This window comes from Ambystoma mexicanum, chromosome 2q (assembly GCF_040938575.1).
Source record: "Ambystoma mexicanum isolate Mex_15411 chromosome 2q, UKY_AmexF1_1, whole genome shotgun sequence".
In the NCBI taxonomy this organism is placed as follows: Eukaryota; Metazoa; Chordata; class Amphibia; order Caudata; family Ambystomatidae; genus Ambystoma; species Ambystoma mexicanum.
The window spans coordinates 519,441,287-519,455,964 of record NC_090924.1 but is presented as its reverse complement, the minus strand read 5'-3'; the positions used below and the strand labels follow the sequence as shown (position 1 = coordinate 519,455,964).

The following is a 14,678-nucleotide window of genomic DNA, read 5'->3' as shown; positions in this document are numbered from 1 at the left end:
ATTAGATGACAGAGGCAGGGAACATCCTATGGGCCTGATTCATGGAAGTGTTATATAATGGCGCAATCCCATAGGAAAACGTTCCCATGTTTTATTAGATGCCAGCTTAAGGACAGAGATCTCAGGTGGGCGATTGTGGGGAAGGAGTCCCTCTTTGGGACTCACTTCACTTTATAGACTGAACACAAGCCCTTAAAGTGGCTAATAAACATGAAGGGAGAGAATCCTAAATAGCTCAGGTGGTCCGGTAACAACAGTGCCGGTAAGCCTACTGTCATCGTTGGTACCGGACCGGCACACTCTGAGTTCTGCGGGCGGGTGCCATCCCCCCTTCAGGTCAGACCTAGATTTTGACGGAAGCACCGGCACTGTTCGTACAGTGCCGGTGCTTCCGTCCTCCCCATTCCCATTGAGTCCTATGGGACTAAAATGGGAATGGGGAGTAACAATTGCCACTGCCTGACTTACCGGACCACCAGGGCTTTAATGCCCTGGTTATTCCAGCAAGTCAGGCAGCAGTAAATTATCTCGAGTCCGGCAGCAGCTTGCCGGTTCTACCGGCCCGGCTACCGCCGGACTTGTAATGAGGCCCTTCGACTTCCCCTCTGAGCATAGGCCAGGTACACAGACTAGCAATGCTGATGGGCTGTCCATGAGGTATAATAAACTGGAAAAGGAAACAGCAGGTGGATTAGAACCCCCTGTCCCTACTCGAGGGTGAGTGTTGGGAATGTTTTTTTATTTTTGCTAACTTTCCCTCCATAGGAACCCCCATATTTTTTCTCTGTTTTTCTCCTGTCGTGGCCTTTAGAAGCGAAGCCTTCGGCTTCAATTTCCTTGCTTTTTGCTCATTGTATGGGTATCAGTTCTTCAGAATATCAGTACTGGGAAAATGTTTCCCTTTTTTAATTCATGTACTTTTTAACCTTGCACAGAGCACCTTAAAGTGCAGTGCGATGGTGATACTTCTGTATCACCTTAGCTTTTTATACATGGGATGTTTGGTTACTTTTATATGTGCCTCAAGACAAGCTGGTGCCAGCAGTTACATTGTTACTGTGTTTGCATTATTTCTGGTGTGCACATTCACATTGTTACTGTGTTTGCATTATTTCTGGTGTGCACATTCACATTTACAGTGTATGGCTACTAAAAATGCATAGTGCCCTAAAATGTTAGTGCCACGCTTGTTTGTTGGACATACTGTAGTTCTTATAAGGTCATGTACTTGTCCAGGAACGCTATTACTTTCGCAGGTTAGTGATGCCTTTGTGTGTGGCCCAGGAAGGGGGTGGGACTATCTAGTCCCAGTCTACATCCTTGGTGCCAGAGTCAAGGTGTGGGGCAAATGTGAAACAATAGTTGTTCATGATTGGACAACTACTGGCTATTTGAATGGTGCAGATCCTTACCACTGGTGGGCTTGGACTTTGGACAAAAAGATGACCTCTGCAGCCATTTCTTCAGATCATCACATTTGCGCGATCTGAATGACACACGGCCTAGTAAGATCGTTGTTTTGTCCTCCTTCTGTCTTCCCTTCCTTGTCTTGTCACGCCTAGGGACACTTGTGTACAGGCGCGTTATAAATGACTTAACAAATCATATCATATGGTTGGAGCCAAGAAACCCTCGAAGAAGAGCAGCCTGCTGAAAACCTGAAAAGGACTCCTGCAGTGGCCCAGCATCACTTCCAGTAGCCAGCCCGGTGAAGCTCTGTTCATCTGCCAGATCTCTGAAGAACCTGAGCGGTGCCTCAGAACTTGGAATAGTGGGACCTAGTAGTCCTAACGTCTTCTCAAGGACCCAGCCCTTCAGAGACTTTGCGTGGGGAGACTGTTGCTGGTACCCATCTTCCTCCAATCTGTGGAGTGTCCTGAAGATGTTTGCATTGAAGGATTCTGCATTTCTTCTCCGAAAAGGGTTGCATCATGCTTTTCCATTCAACCGGAAGACTCCTCAAACCTAAAACTCCTGGGCACCTCTCTCTGGAATTAACAGCAGAATATCAAGACCCCAGCGACCTCCAGATGATCCACAAACGCAGTGTGCCTGTCCCCCTTAATCTCCATATTATAACATTGGAAAAAGTCCCTTTGTCTCCTCATTGACTTCCACTCACCATTTGTTCGTCAAACCTGGGTCGAGTATCCTGCCCCTGGGTTAGCCTTGGGTCTGTAAGAAAGGAAAACACCTACTTACCTCTGGTATATTGTGTTAGAACCTTTCAACTATTACTAACACAAGCCTATTGACACCTACTTACAGAGACTTCATACTGGTGAGAAACATTGTGGCTCCTGTGACTCTTGGCTACAATGCCCCATTCATTTTAGGATTTGGATTTCCTAAATTAGGTTATTGCCTTGTGATCTTGTTCCATCATTGACAGCATCTAAAATACTTACCTGCTTTGCTGATTATGTTATTTAATGTTTATGTGAACCTACAGTGGCTCTGTATATGTTTATCATAGAGTGTTGTGCGATAAAACTACCTGTTAGATTCATTTAGCAGTGTGTACATAAGGCCTATAATAAATAGTTGTATTTTTATAATTGACTACCTAAATTAAATGATTGTGTGCTAACTGTGTGAACTCATTGAGGACCCCTAACCACCCACTCATTCTCTTGAGTGTAAGCATCGACTACCTTGATTGGGTTTTGGCTAGCCTCTCAGAATCCCCTGTTCACTATAACTAGGGTGTCCTCCTAAAATCTGTCCACCAGGCCAGATTTATAGAGATCCATCTTAACAAGCATGTATGTCAACAGGTGAACAGGAAGGCCTATGACTTTACATACTTCTGCATTTGAGATGTTGGACATAATCCATACACAAAAACAACCAATTCATATGGAGAGCAAATGTTTATCAAAACTTAATGACATTGAGACAATCGCAGTAAAAACAGAGCAATTACAATATTGGGCACAGCAGAAGTGAGGGACTGGGGAGCAATTGGTCTTAGGCATGAAAAAGTAACAATGAGAACTTACAATCAGATAAAACAGTCAGTAAGTAATTACAAACAATGAATTACCAAAAGTAAATTAAACTAATAAATAATTCTGTGGGGCTCTACAAGCATAAGAAAGGCCAAATCCGAGTTCTCATTATGTGGTAGAATTCAACTGAACAAAATAATATGTGCTGCTGGATTCATATGAAGAATAGGTGCAGCCTGTTGAAAATAGATCACCAGCAGGATCTGTTTTCTTATTTAAACAGAAATCAAATCCCTAGGATATGGGGGCAATATTTGTATGACTGGCCATGTAACACTAGCCCATATCATTAAAACAAAAAAATTCAAAACCACAGATCTCAGAGTTTAAAAAAAGGATTTCTACAGATCGCATGAGAGGTAACTGAAAAAAACTTACTTCGTCATCACCATCTCCATAACCATCTTCAGGGTTGGGTATTCCTCCCAAGCAGTCAACCCTGAAACACAAATGTTGCAAAGTGGTAAATGAATAGATGTAAAATAAATGTGATGGCATAATACTTGCACTTTAGACAGCTATGTGATTTTACACTTTAAACAGTAGGCTTATGCATATCATTAAGCATAGGTCAGTGGTGGAGTAATGGATCCAGGGCGCACACGGCATGTCAAGTCATCAACAACAACGAAGTAGCTACATTTAGATGATGTTAGTTAAGCAAAGTAATTTTTTTCTAACTTGAGTCACCCCTCCAACCACCCCTAATATTTGCAATGCATTTCTCATGTCCTGATCTCTCTTTCTGCCCAGAAAAGTTTATTCTAAACCTCATCAGGGACTGTAACTCTTTTATTACTATGTGCTGACGTGGTAGCCTTTATGCCTACCTGGGAACGAATCCCCCAAAAGTGCCCGATAGTGTTCTTGGATGGGTTTTTCGGAAAAACAAACAGTGCTTAAGTTACAATTTTTCACAAGGCTGCACAGCAGTGTAGCCATTTTACGGAGTTAGTAGCAACTTGCTTCTTGAACAGAAGCAAAATGATTGCCTGGTGTTTTGTATATCTCTTGTAACTAGGCAATTGATGGTTTGCTTTGCAGTGTATTTCGTGAGGCAGGAACGGCCATGTTAGACCATATGGCACGGGTTGAATTTGAGATTAGATAAGCAGGAACTAGAAGTAGCTCCTGGGTATCCAGCATTAACCAGTGGTGGGGGGGGGTGGAAGGAGAAGAGAGAGAGAGAGAGAGAGAGAGAGTTGTGTGTGTGTTGTGGTGTGTGCGTGTTGTGTGTGTGAATGATGTCGAAGGAGGAGACTGACAAACAGGTGGCATGTTTTTGGGCAAATACCTTTACTTATAACAACAGAAATAAGGAAAGCTAACTATCCCTAACTCCAAGAGGGGATTCACTGTCTCAAACCAAAAATACCAAGGAAACAGTCAGAAAGTCCACAAATACAAAGTCCACCTTCCAGTGTAAAAATCCTAACTCAATCCCTTACACTTGAAAACATAATAAAGTGGAATACTGTCATCTTGATCCAGAAGAACGATTCCCTTCCTCTGGACACGTACAGTTCCATATAATGGCAGTTCAAATGAAGTAGGGGGAATGTCTTCCTTTCCCTGGCCTTTCTCAGATTTATTCTCACAGTGCCACAAGTAGGGGGAATGTCTCCTTTCCCCTGGCCTTTCTCAGGCTTATTCTCACAGTTCAACTAATTAAAGTTACTCACCGTAGTGACTAGAGTACTCATAGTCCATAGTCCCCTTTCCTCCATCCTTGAGGGCGTCACCCAACACGGGGACAGTACCGGAAACTTTGGCAGCGAAAAATAGATCTTCCCCTTCAAATTTAGTACAGTGCGCAGGGGCTTGGCCTCGGCCGTGGGAATGCCCCGCTGAGGCCCCACCCTCTGGCGCCTCACCTCAGTCCCCTTTGAACACAGAACGCTTAGATACCTGGTTTCTCTTAGTACTTAATAGAAATCGGCATACTAGCGGGGGAAGATGGGTGGAAAGGGGACTATGAGTACTTCAGTCACTCCGGTTAGTAACTTTAATTACTCATACGTCCCGCCCCCTTTCCTCCATCCATGTGGGTGAATCCACCGAACAAGAACAGAGTGGAGCTGTCACAACCTGCCTCATATCTAGGATGAAGCAAAAAGGTTCTTCAGAACCGCCTGACCAAACTCAGCATTACGCCTGGAGCTGGTGTACAGCGAGTAGTGCATACAGAAGGCCGACGGAGTAGCCCAGGTAGCCGCCTTGCTGGTGACATCCCTATAAGCATGTCTCTGAAACGTGACGGCTGTGACCTTAGCTCTGACTGCATAGGCATGAATCCCTTCAAGAACAGGTTTGCCCATGGCCTGAACCATCCAACGGACCATGGAAGCCTTGGAAGCCCGAGAGCTGGGGTAGGAGCCCCCAAGAGTCACAAACAATGCCTCAGATTTCTTGAAGAATTTCGTAAGAGAGAGGTAAAGCTTGAGAACCAAGGAATGTAGGACCCTTTCTGCCTCCGACTGTGGGTTCGGGAAGAACACCGGCAGGCAGCTCTCGTGATTCAGATGAAACGGAAAGACCACCTTGGGCAAGAAGTATGGGAAAGTACGATGGATGACTGTTGTTGTGAAACGTGGTGAAGGGCTTACACGAAGACAACGCCTACAGCTCACTAACCCTGTGCGCAGAGGGGAGAGCTACCAATAAAACAGTTTTTAGCATCACCAAGAGGCAGTCCACAGAGGCCAACGGCTTGAAAGGCTCATGTTGCAAAGCTGCAAGTACCACATTGAGGTCCCAGACCAGATGCGGCCTATGCACAGGAGGCAAAAGCCTAGACAACCCCTTAAGGTGGACCTTAACCACCAGGTTGACTGACAAAAACATGCTCATGGGAATTCTTGTAAGCTACAATGGCTGCCAAATACGTGCAGCACATATCCACCTGAACTCCAGAGCGAGCCAGGTGTGCTGAAAAGGCCAGTACGTCATCCAGAGGGCAGGTGACACGGTGCAGACCTTTGTTAAAAGCCCAATGGCAGAACCTAGTCCATTTGCTCTTATACTGAGACCAAGTTGAGGGCCTCCTGGCCTGCTGAATGATGTCCCAGTTATCTGGAAATTGAGCATGCTGAAGCCTCAGCTGATCAGGAACCAGGCCACCAGGGCCAGTTTGACTGGATCCGGATGTACCACTGCCCCGCCCTGCTGTGTCAGGAAACCCCTGCTGCTGATTTGAAGATGAACTGGACCCCTGGAGCAGAACTGCAGCAGATCAGAAAACCAGGTTCTCAAAGGCCAGTGGGGGGGCAACCAAGATGAGGCTGCAGTCCACGAATGCCCGGAACTTGAAGAGGGTCCGTTGGAGGAGAGGGGTGGGTGGGAATGTATAACACCTGCGGCCGTGCCAACCGATCTGAAGGGGTCTCCCAGTAACCCCTGAATAATCTATGAGGCAAACTGGGGGCACTTGGCATTCAGGAGACATGCCAACAAATCCAGGTCTGCGAACCCCTACCGCTGGAATAGAGGCAACAAGGAGTCGCTGTGCAACTACCACTCATAGGTGTTGAACCCCAAGCGACTCAGCTGGTCCGCTTCTGCACTGCTGTCCCCGGCAGGTGGACTGCTGTTATCCAAATCCCCTCCGTCAGGGCCCCGTTCTGAGATCGAAACCGCCTCCATGCAGAGGAGGGGGGGAACAGGTGCCACCCTGCTTGTTCAGGTAAAACATTGTAGTCGAATTGCTCATCCTGACCAGAACCAACTTGTCCATGGAGCATGGTCCAGGACGGAAGCCTTCCTATATATCAATCTGCTTGAGCTCAGGGCACTGGGCCTGGCCCTCAAGGCATTTTTGCAAAAAAAAACAGTCAAGGAAATTAAGTCAACGCTTTGTGCCCAAATAGTTTCTTATTTGATCCAAATAGGCAAAACTGTTTTCACGGTACGTCGTTTAAAAAATGCATGTTTTTTCTATGGGAATATGAATGACAGTAGGCTGAAAACAACCTTTTTCATTTTGTAACAAATCACTGCTTCTTCGGTCCGCACTACTGATGTCATCCTATTTTCTGCCCGCAATTTTCTGATGACATTTGATCCAAAATGATAAGCGCCACCCTTCCGGATACACTTTCTTTTCTCCTGGCAGATGTCACCCGCTGAATTCATGGGTCACCATGGCCATGCTGGCTAGGCACTCAAAGATCCTTTCCGCAGTGACATAATTACCTTTGAGTTGTCTGGGGCGAAACTCCTGTGACTCCCAAAGGCTTGCTCTCAACACTCCAAAACTGCATCCAGGAAACCGACAAGGGAAGTGCCATCAGGTAGGGTGTACTACATCTTGCGTCCCTCCTGCTTCCTTTATTTTCACAAACTAGCATGGGTCACTCATCAGAAAGCCACAAACTCACTTGTGAAGCCCCAGTGCCCCCTTTGAACCGGAGCGTTATATTCGCAGATCCATGTGATTCCATCCTTATCAACCCCTGAATTATTCCACATTAGCATCTCTTCTATAATCCATATGCACAAGGTTGTAAGCTATTACCATATTAAACATTGCTCCTTGCTCACAGCCAAACATACTTCCGATGGCCACCCTGATATCTGCTGCAACCCGCATCATACCTTAATGACAGAGGTCCCCGGGTGGTGGGTCTTTGATTGGCAGGCAGTGGGCCCTGGATCTCTGCACCACCCACAGCAGCTCGGTTTTCATCCTTTCCTTTCTCCACAGGCACTCCATAGGCTTATCCATTGTGCTTTGCACACGTGGGTTCGTATCCATCCTCGTCGCCAATATTGTAATGTAGTATACAGGAGGCTTCAGGTAGTTTTCCAGGTAAGGATCTTTATTATTGGTCTTGTTAAGTTACATCATATAAGATTGAAGGGAGCTGGACCCACTGGTGCCAACCACCCAGGCTACATATTCCCAACTCACAATGCTCGAGCACTGGGGTATGACCACTCCACTTCTCAGAACGTTATGAGCTCCACCAGTGGCATCTAATACTCACTCAACTTGAAGGGGCCCCTGAGGGACCCTCGGATGTGGAAACAAGATGCAATCACTACACACGAACTGATAAGCCAGACAACAAGGTTGTATTCCCAAAATCTAGTGTTTATAGGAAAAACAAATAGTCTCAGTTGGCCAAATGGTCCCACGCCCCGCGACGTGTGTCTAACAGACCTCGGGGGACGCAAGAGAGCGGAAATCGTACATCAGTTACATATATACAAAATGAGCATCTTAAAATCAGTAATGACACATTTGACACATTCGATGCTGCCCCTAATTCATTCCCTTTGAAGTGGAGGCGATGATTGACCATGGTGACGAATATGACACTTTAGATCACCATATTTAGTAACAGTTTGCAATCTCGAATTTACAGACACTATTCTTTATTTGTGAGAACACAGCGCTTCTGTTTTCATGGACAAGCTGCGCGTAGGGGGACTGGCACATTCCAGGCCTTACTATCTCCTGGTTTCGATTCACGCTCTAGAGGTCAGCTTGCTCTCTGGGGGCTCACAGCGCTCAGAAGGGGGGCCGTAAAGAAGAACATAATTCAAACCCTTTAATATTAGTTTCGTGCTTTGCTATTCTTTTAAGGAGACTCACTGGCATCTGTGTACTGATAAGAATGCCTTGCTCCCTGCTTCCAAGGATATGTGAAGGAGGAAAACGGGCTTTTCTGTCTGGCTCCTCGCGCAATGTTTCAACATGTCTTTAATAACCTTGGACCATTGAAGCTGAATAATATCTACAGCAAAGCAATTTTACATGAGGCAAAAGTGGCGATGAGAAACCGAGAAAACAAAATGCCGATTCTGGTTACCTTAAAATGGCCGCACTCTAGTTGAACTAATAGCTACGTAATAAGTAATGGATATATATTCTTTATACTTTAAATGAGGCAGTTGGTCTTCAGCCAACCAATTATCCTGCATTGCCTTCTGTTCGAGGGGTGTCTACTTTTCTGGACTGACAAACCCTCCTCTTGGCCGTATGCCAAACGCCTCATCCATACATTGCATCTTCCTCCGACTAAGTGTTTAGATCAGACTCGGAATCTGATTCGAACTCTGACTCATATACGCTCTCAGATTCCTCCTTTTCATCATCAATATTAATTGCCATTAATTCTTTAATTGTTTTGGGTTCATTATCATTGTCGGTTTTTGGTCTAGTAATGGGTTTTCGTTCTACCATTTGAACACATTCCTCACTAATTTCTGTGCATACTATGGGGAGACAATGTATGCAACAACAACACGTCATGAATATTCCTAAAATTGCTACTAAGATTGCAAATAGCTTCCATCCCCAGGACCGCAACAATTCCCAGAACCAGGAGCTTATATTTAACTCCCAACCACTCTCAGGAGGGTGAAGGTCAGAGCTTAATAGATGCAATTTTCTTATCGCTTTGAAAATCATGGGGGAGGCGTCACTTATAAATACGCAACCGGCTGATCCCACCATTTTGCAAACACCGCCGCGATCAACTAAGATTATATCAAGGGCCATTCTGTTTTGCAGTGACATTAATCTAATTCCTTTTTCCTCAAGAGTCATATTATATAATATGTCGGTGGTTCCATTTATTGTTTCTTCCAATATTCTAGACAGCCGTCTTATGTTATAGGAGTTTATCGCCTGGCCCCAAAATGGTATGAATGATTTTGCTATGTCCCCTACAATCAACCCGTCTTCAATATTCCGGCGAGGTTGTGACCTAATCAATTTGGTTGTGTCTGATGTTTCTAAAAGAAACACCCCAGGAAACAGAAAGCCTAAATAACACGTGCCTCCCCAGTTTCTAGGTAACCAAGGATATGCTTTTTCTCCACATATAAAGTACACAGGATCTCCCACATATATTGGTTCCACTTCTTTATCAAGGAATGCTATGTTCCTGCATCTGGTAAATGTTCCTACCTGGAAAGAACCTTTTTTCTTTAAACAGAATGGGACAGAATGAGGGTTATAATTCACTGTATATGAAGGGGGTTCCGCATCCTTATTCCCTTCTGGGTTCATGTGGAACGTGATCAAAGAAGATTTATAAGGTACAGACAATCTATCCTGTGGCATTATTTCTGGTGTAATTAATCTTCTTTTATGGAACATGGAGCAACCCACCAGTTTCATAATCACTTCCTCGACTTCATTCATGTTTGATTTGTCTAGTTGACCAGTTTCACTTTCGTTCCATTTCCCATAATATAAGGCACTCAGAGAAGCATAACATGCAGAAGTCAATGGCAGGGGCTGTACATACCATCCTATTCCCTTACCACCATGCTGCGGCAGGTGGGCACAGACCCAACAGTTGTTCTTTCTTAGTATTGAGTGTGTCATGTTCATTATCAATAGTAATGTGTTGTTCCCATATCCTTCCCTATGTCTCTCTTCCATTGGGGACAAGGTATAGGAAATCACATGTACTGGGCTTTCCGTCGTGGAAATGTTCACAATAGGCAACAGTACCTCCAGGGGGTGCATTTCTTCTAGGTACCATAATACTGATATGGTCAATATTGGGGCTAATATACTCATTATACACATTATTATCGTTAAACCCAACATACAATTCTTTCGACCATGTCCCTTTTTCACCTTTCTATGTACTGCGTTTAACTCGCTACCAGCATTGGTGCAGAAGGAGACGTTGGTGGACTCCGGCATCTTCCCTCGTCGTCCTGCTCTCGCCGTGTTCGTCGTGAATATCTCCTGCCGATGCGCTTGTTGAGATGTCAGAGAGTTCGATAAATGTCTATAGTCCTTCCATGCCAGTTCTCGTTCAGCCTGGATTGCTTATCTGTTTGGTAAGATTCCCGTGCATTTGCACATTGCTCTAGAGTTTCAGAGCAGCTGCCTTTGTACCATGTGCGCCCCCCGCTTGTTCGCTTGGGTTCCGGACACATGGATTTAGCACTGAGGAGTTGCGTTTGTTTAGCTGTCTAGCTTGCACAACTCTCACGCCATTCTCCTTTAGGCCTCCGGTTCCTACTTCATCCGAGAATAGGAAACAGAGGCAATAAAATCGCAAAAAGCTGAAGATGTGATCACTCCTTTTTTCTGCTCCGCAGGTTATACCGATTTGCTGCCGGTATCGTGTGGTCGACAAATAGTGCAGGTGCACTTCCGGTCTCAAGCTTGGAGTCAGCCTGGGGCACAATAGCAGATGATGATGAGTGCCCAGGCCACGAAGCAGGCTGCGACGCAACAGAAGATGGTGGGCACCACAGAGGTATACGCTTGATATCGGCCAGCAGTGATGCAGAATCTGCTGGACAATGTTGGGGCTCCCTTTGCCCTTCCTCTCTTATGGCAATCTCATCAGGCTTTGTTTCAGGATCAGGCAGTTTTTGTGGCAAAGAACTGGCAATTGCATTTTTTGTTTCTGGGCCGCTGCTGTCTCTTTCTGGTCTTTGTCCTGATCAGTCAAAGTGTGAAATGGCGGTGGGACTTTCTTGGCGTGTGTGGCATGAATCCACGCTTTCCGCCCATCCACGCGTATCGATGTCTGCGTGGTCAAAAGGATTTGGTAGGGCCCACGTCACCTGGGTGCCAGCGATGTTTTCCGTTCATAATTTCTCATCAGCCCCCAGGTTCCAGGCTCCAATGCATGTCTTGGGACCAGTGTACCTCACCGGTAATGCCTCCTGCACCTGCTGATGAATCAAACGCAGTTTTTTTACTAACAGATTACAATAAATGCTGAGTACAGGATATTCTACCTCTCTCATTCTTTTCGGCTGGGGTGCACACCACACATTCGCCAGTCTTCCCATTATGATTTTGTATGGGGAGAGCCCAGTTCTGGCTTGCACTGATGTTCGCATACACAGTAATGCTATTGGCAATGCATCTACCCAACTTAGCTTGCTGCCTGCACAAATCTTACTTATTTTGGATTTCAGGAAGCCGTTATGACGTTCAATAAGTCCGGCACTCATGGGATGCCTGGAGCAATGGAATCGCTTATCGATTTGGAGACCTGCACAAATCTGCAATAATACTGCACCTACAAAATGCTTACCATTGTCCGACCATATGACACGGGGCAGACCGAAGCGAGAGAAATAATCTTTTAGCATTACTTTCGCCGTGCTCACGGCTGTGCAGTCTTTCAAAAGATACGCTTCCACCCATTTGCTGAATGCACATATGATCACCAGAACAAACTTCAGGTTTTGGCATCTCTCCATTTCTATGAAGCCAAAGTGGATCACTTCGAATGGCATAGAGAGAGATCTGAAACTTCCTGTTGGAGCCACCGTTCCCTTCCCCACATTGTGCTGTAGGAACATTATGCAGTTCTGGTACTAGCCTTTCGGCATTCTTTTTTATGAGAGGATTTTCCCAGACCGTGGCTAAATGTTGGACTATTTTCTTAGCACAGATGTGGGTGAGACTATGAGCCATTGTTACCATCGCATTTACATAAGCATCCAGCAAAATCCAATTCCTGCTCTTCTTGTCCACCCAACAACACTCCAAGTCTAATTCTGCAGAGCCCTTGGCCCATCCCTGTATTTCGTCAGCGGTAGCTTCCGCCTGCATCTCTCTAACAGTTACAATTTCATTTTCTATCATACAGGGTACTTCTTTCGATTGTACTGTTAACATTTTTGTATTCAAATCAGTGGCAGTTTGTTTCGCAATTCTGTCTGCAAATGCGTTTCCTTCTCCCACTCTGCATGCCACCTTTTTATGCGCCTCGCATTTCACTATCGCCAGGTGCTTTGGACACGTAAGTGCAGACAGTAATCGTACAATCAAAGGGCCATGTTGAATTCTAGCCCCATGTGATGTTAGGAAACCTTTCTTGGCCCACAGTTGGCCGAAGTTATGAACCACGCCAAAGGCGTACTGGCTATCAGTGTAGATATTTACGCTCAAGTTCTCTGAAACTTCACAAGCCCTTGTAAAGGCAATTAACTCTGCTGCTTGGGCAGAGTTGTATGGGATTCTTTTACTCTCCACAATGCTTTTTAATGTGGTGATAGCGTATGCGGCGGTTGAAGTGCCGTCAAGTAATTTAAAGCAAGAACCATCACAAAACAGTTCTCCAAAAAAAGTTCACAAAATCTGGTTCTTTTAGTGGCGTATCGTGTAGATCAATTCTCCCTTTTGTTTCGTCCTCAGTAACCATTAAGCAATCATGGGGAGAAGATTCAGTCTCACCAATGTTTTCCCCGGGCATTGGCATTAATTCTTCTGGATTCAAAGCGCTACACCTCATGATTTGGATGTGGGGGGCGAACAATACAATTTCATATCTAGTCAATCTAGCAGAGGTGAGGTGTTGCGTCTGCGTTCTATTGAGTAGAACATCTACGGCTTGCGGCACCATTAGAATTAAAGTGTACCCCAATACCATCCCTTCTGCTTGTTTCACTGACGCAGCAGCTGAAGCAACAGCTCGCAAACATCGTGGTAGTGCGCGCGCTACAGGGTCCAGCGCGGAAGAAAAATAACCGCGCGGCCTATTTCTTCCACCCTGTTCCTGTGTTAGGACAGACAACGCACATCCTTCGCTCTCATGCACAAGCAGCCCAAAAACCTTTTCATAATTCGGTGTGCCCAAAACTGGAGCAGAACTCAAAATGGTTTTTAGCGAGTCGAATGCTTTCTGACATTCTTCATTCCACTGCAAAGGCATCACAGCATCCTTTTTTGTCAATTCCACCATTGGTTTTACCATTAAGGCGAAGTTCACAATCCATTGACGGCAATATGAAGCCATGCCAATTATAGCTCTGACTTCCTTCTAAGTCTTTGGAATAGGCATACCAGAAATGCTCTCTATCCTCTCTGGCGTTAATCTTCTCCCTTCCTTTGAAAGTAAGTAACCCAAATAAGCCACTTCTTTCTGACAGTACTGGAATTTCTTTAAGCTTGCTTTATGGCCATGCACAGCTAGATGGGTCAATAATGAGACAGTACCTTTTTTACAAATTTCTTCTGTGTCAGCAGCGATTAACAAATCGTCAATGTATTGCAACAACACACAGTCTGCCGGTAATTCTAACATGTCTAGCTGTTCTTTCAATGCTCTACTGTATATGCTCGGACTTTCAGTATAGCCTTGTGGAATGCGTGTAAATGTGAACGACCGTCCTCCTAAAGTGAAAGGAAATAAATACCTGCTTTCTCTGTGTACTGGAATGCTAAAGAAAACGTTCTTCAAATCGATAACACTAAAGTATTCTGCTGATGCAGGGATCATTGTCAATATCATAGTGACATCTGGCACTAACGGAAATTGGGGATCTACTACTTTGTTTAGTGCACGGAGATCAATTATGAAACGGCACGGTACCTCAATACCCCCTTTCTTATACACTGGAAGAATGGGGCTGTTGCATACACTGCCTGTAATTTCTTCAATCACTCCCAATTTCATCAAATCAGAAACAATACTTTTCAATCCTTTCTCCCCTTCTGTTGAAATATTATACTGTGGAATACGTGGTAACGTCACTCCTTCTTTCAAAACAATTTTCACTGGCTCTATTTTCAAGCATCCCACATCATTGTCATTCATGGCCCAAATACAAGTTGGCACCTCACTCAATTCCCCTGTTAAAGATTTCGTCACAAATTCAGAAGTCGGCCCACTCTGAGGAGAAATAGTCAAAAATACCCCAACTGGTGAGCAGTGGAGAACCGCGCTTAGC

General features: G+C 45.1%; 1 protein-coding gene across 1 annotated transcript in view; it reads right to left on the bottom strand.

The window, feature by feature from the left end:
- The window catches only part of INTS1 (integrator complex subunit 1), a 2,112,141-nt gene that overhangs the window by 1,164,758 nt on the left and 932,705 nt on the right, over positions 1-14,678 (bottom strand). Inside the window, exon 18 of the mRNA XM_069647642.1 lies at positions 3,390-3,450. Coding sequence (XP_069503743.1) covers positions 3,390-3,450 — 61 coding nt within the window. The remainder of the gene's footprint in view (positions 1-3,389; positions 3,451-14,678) is intronic.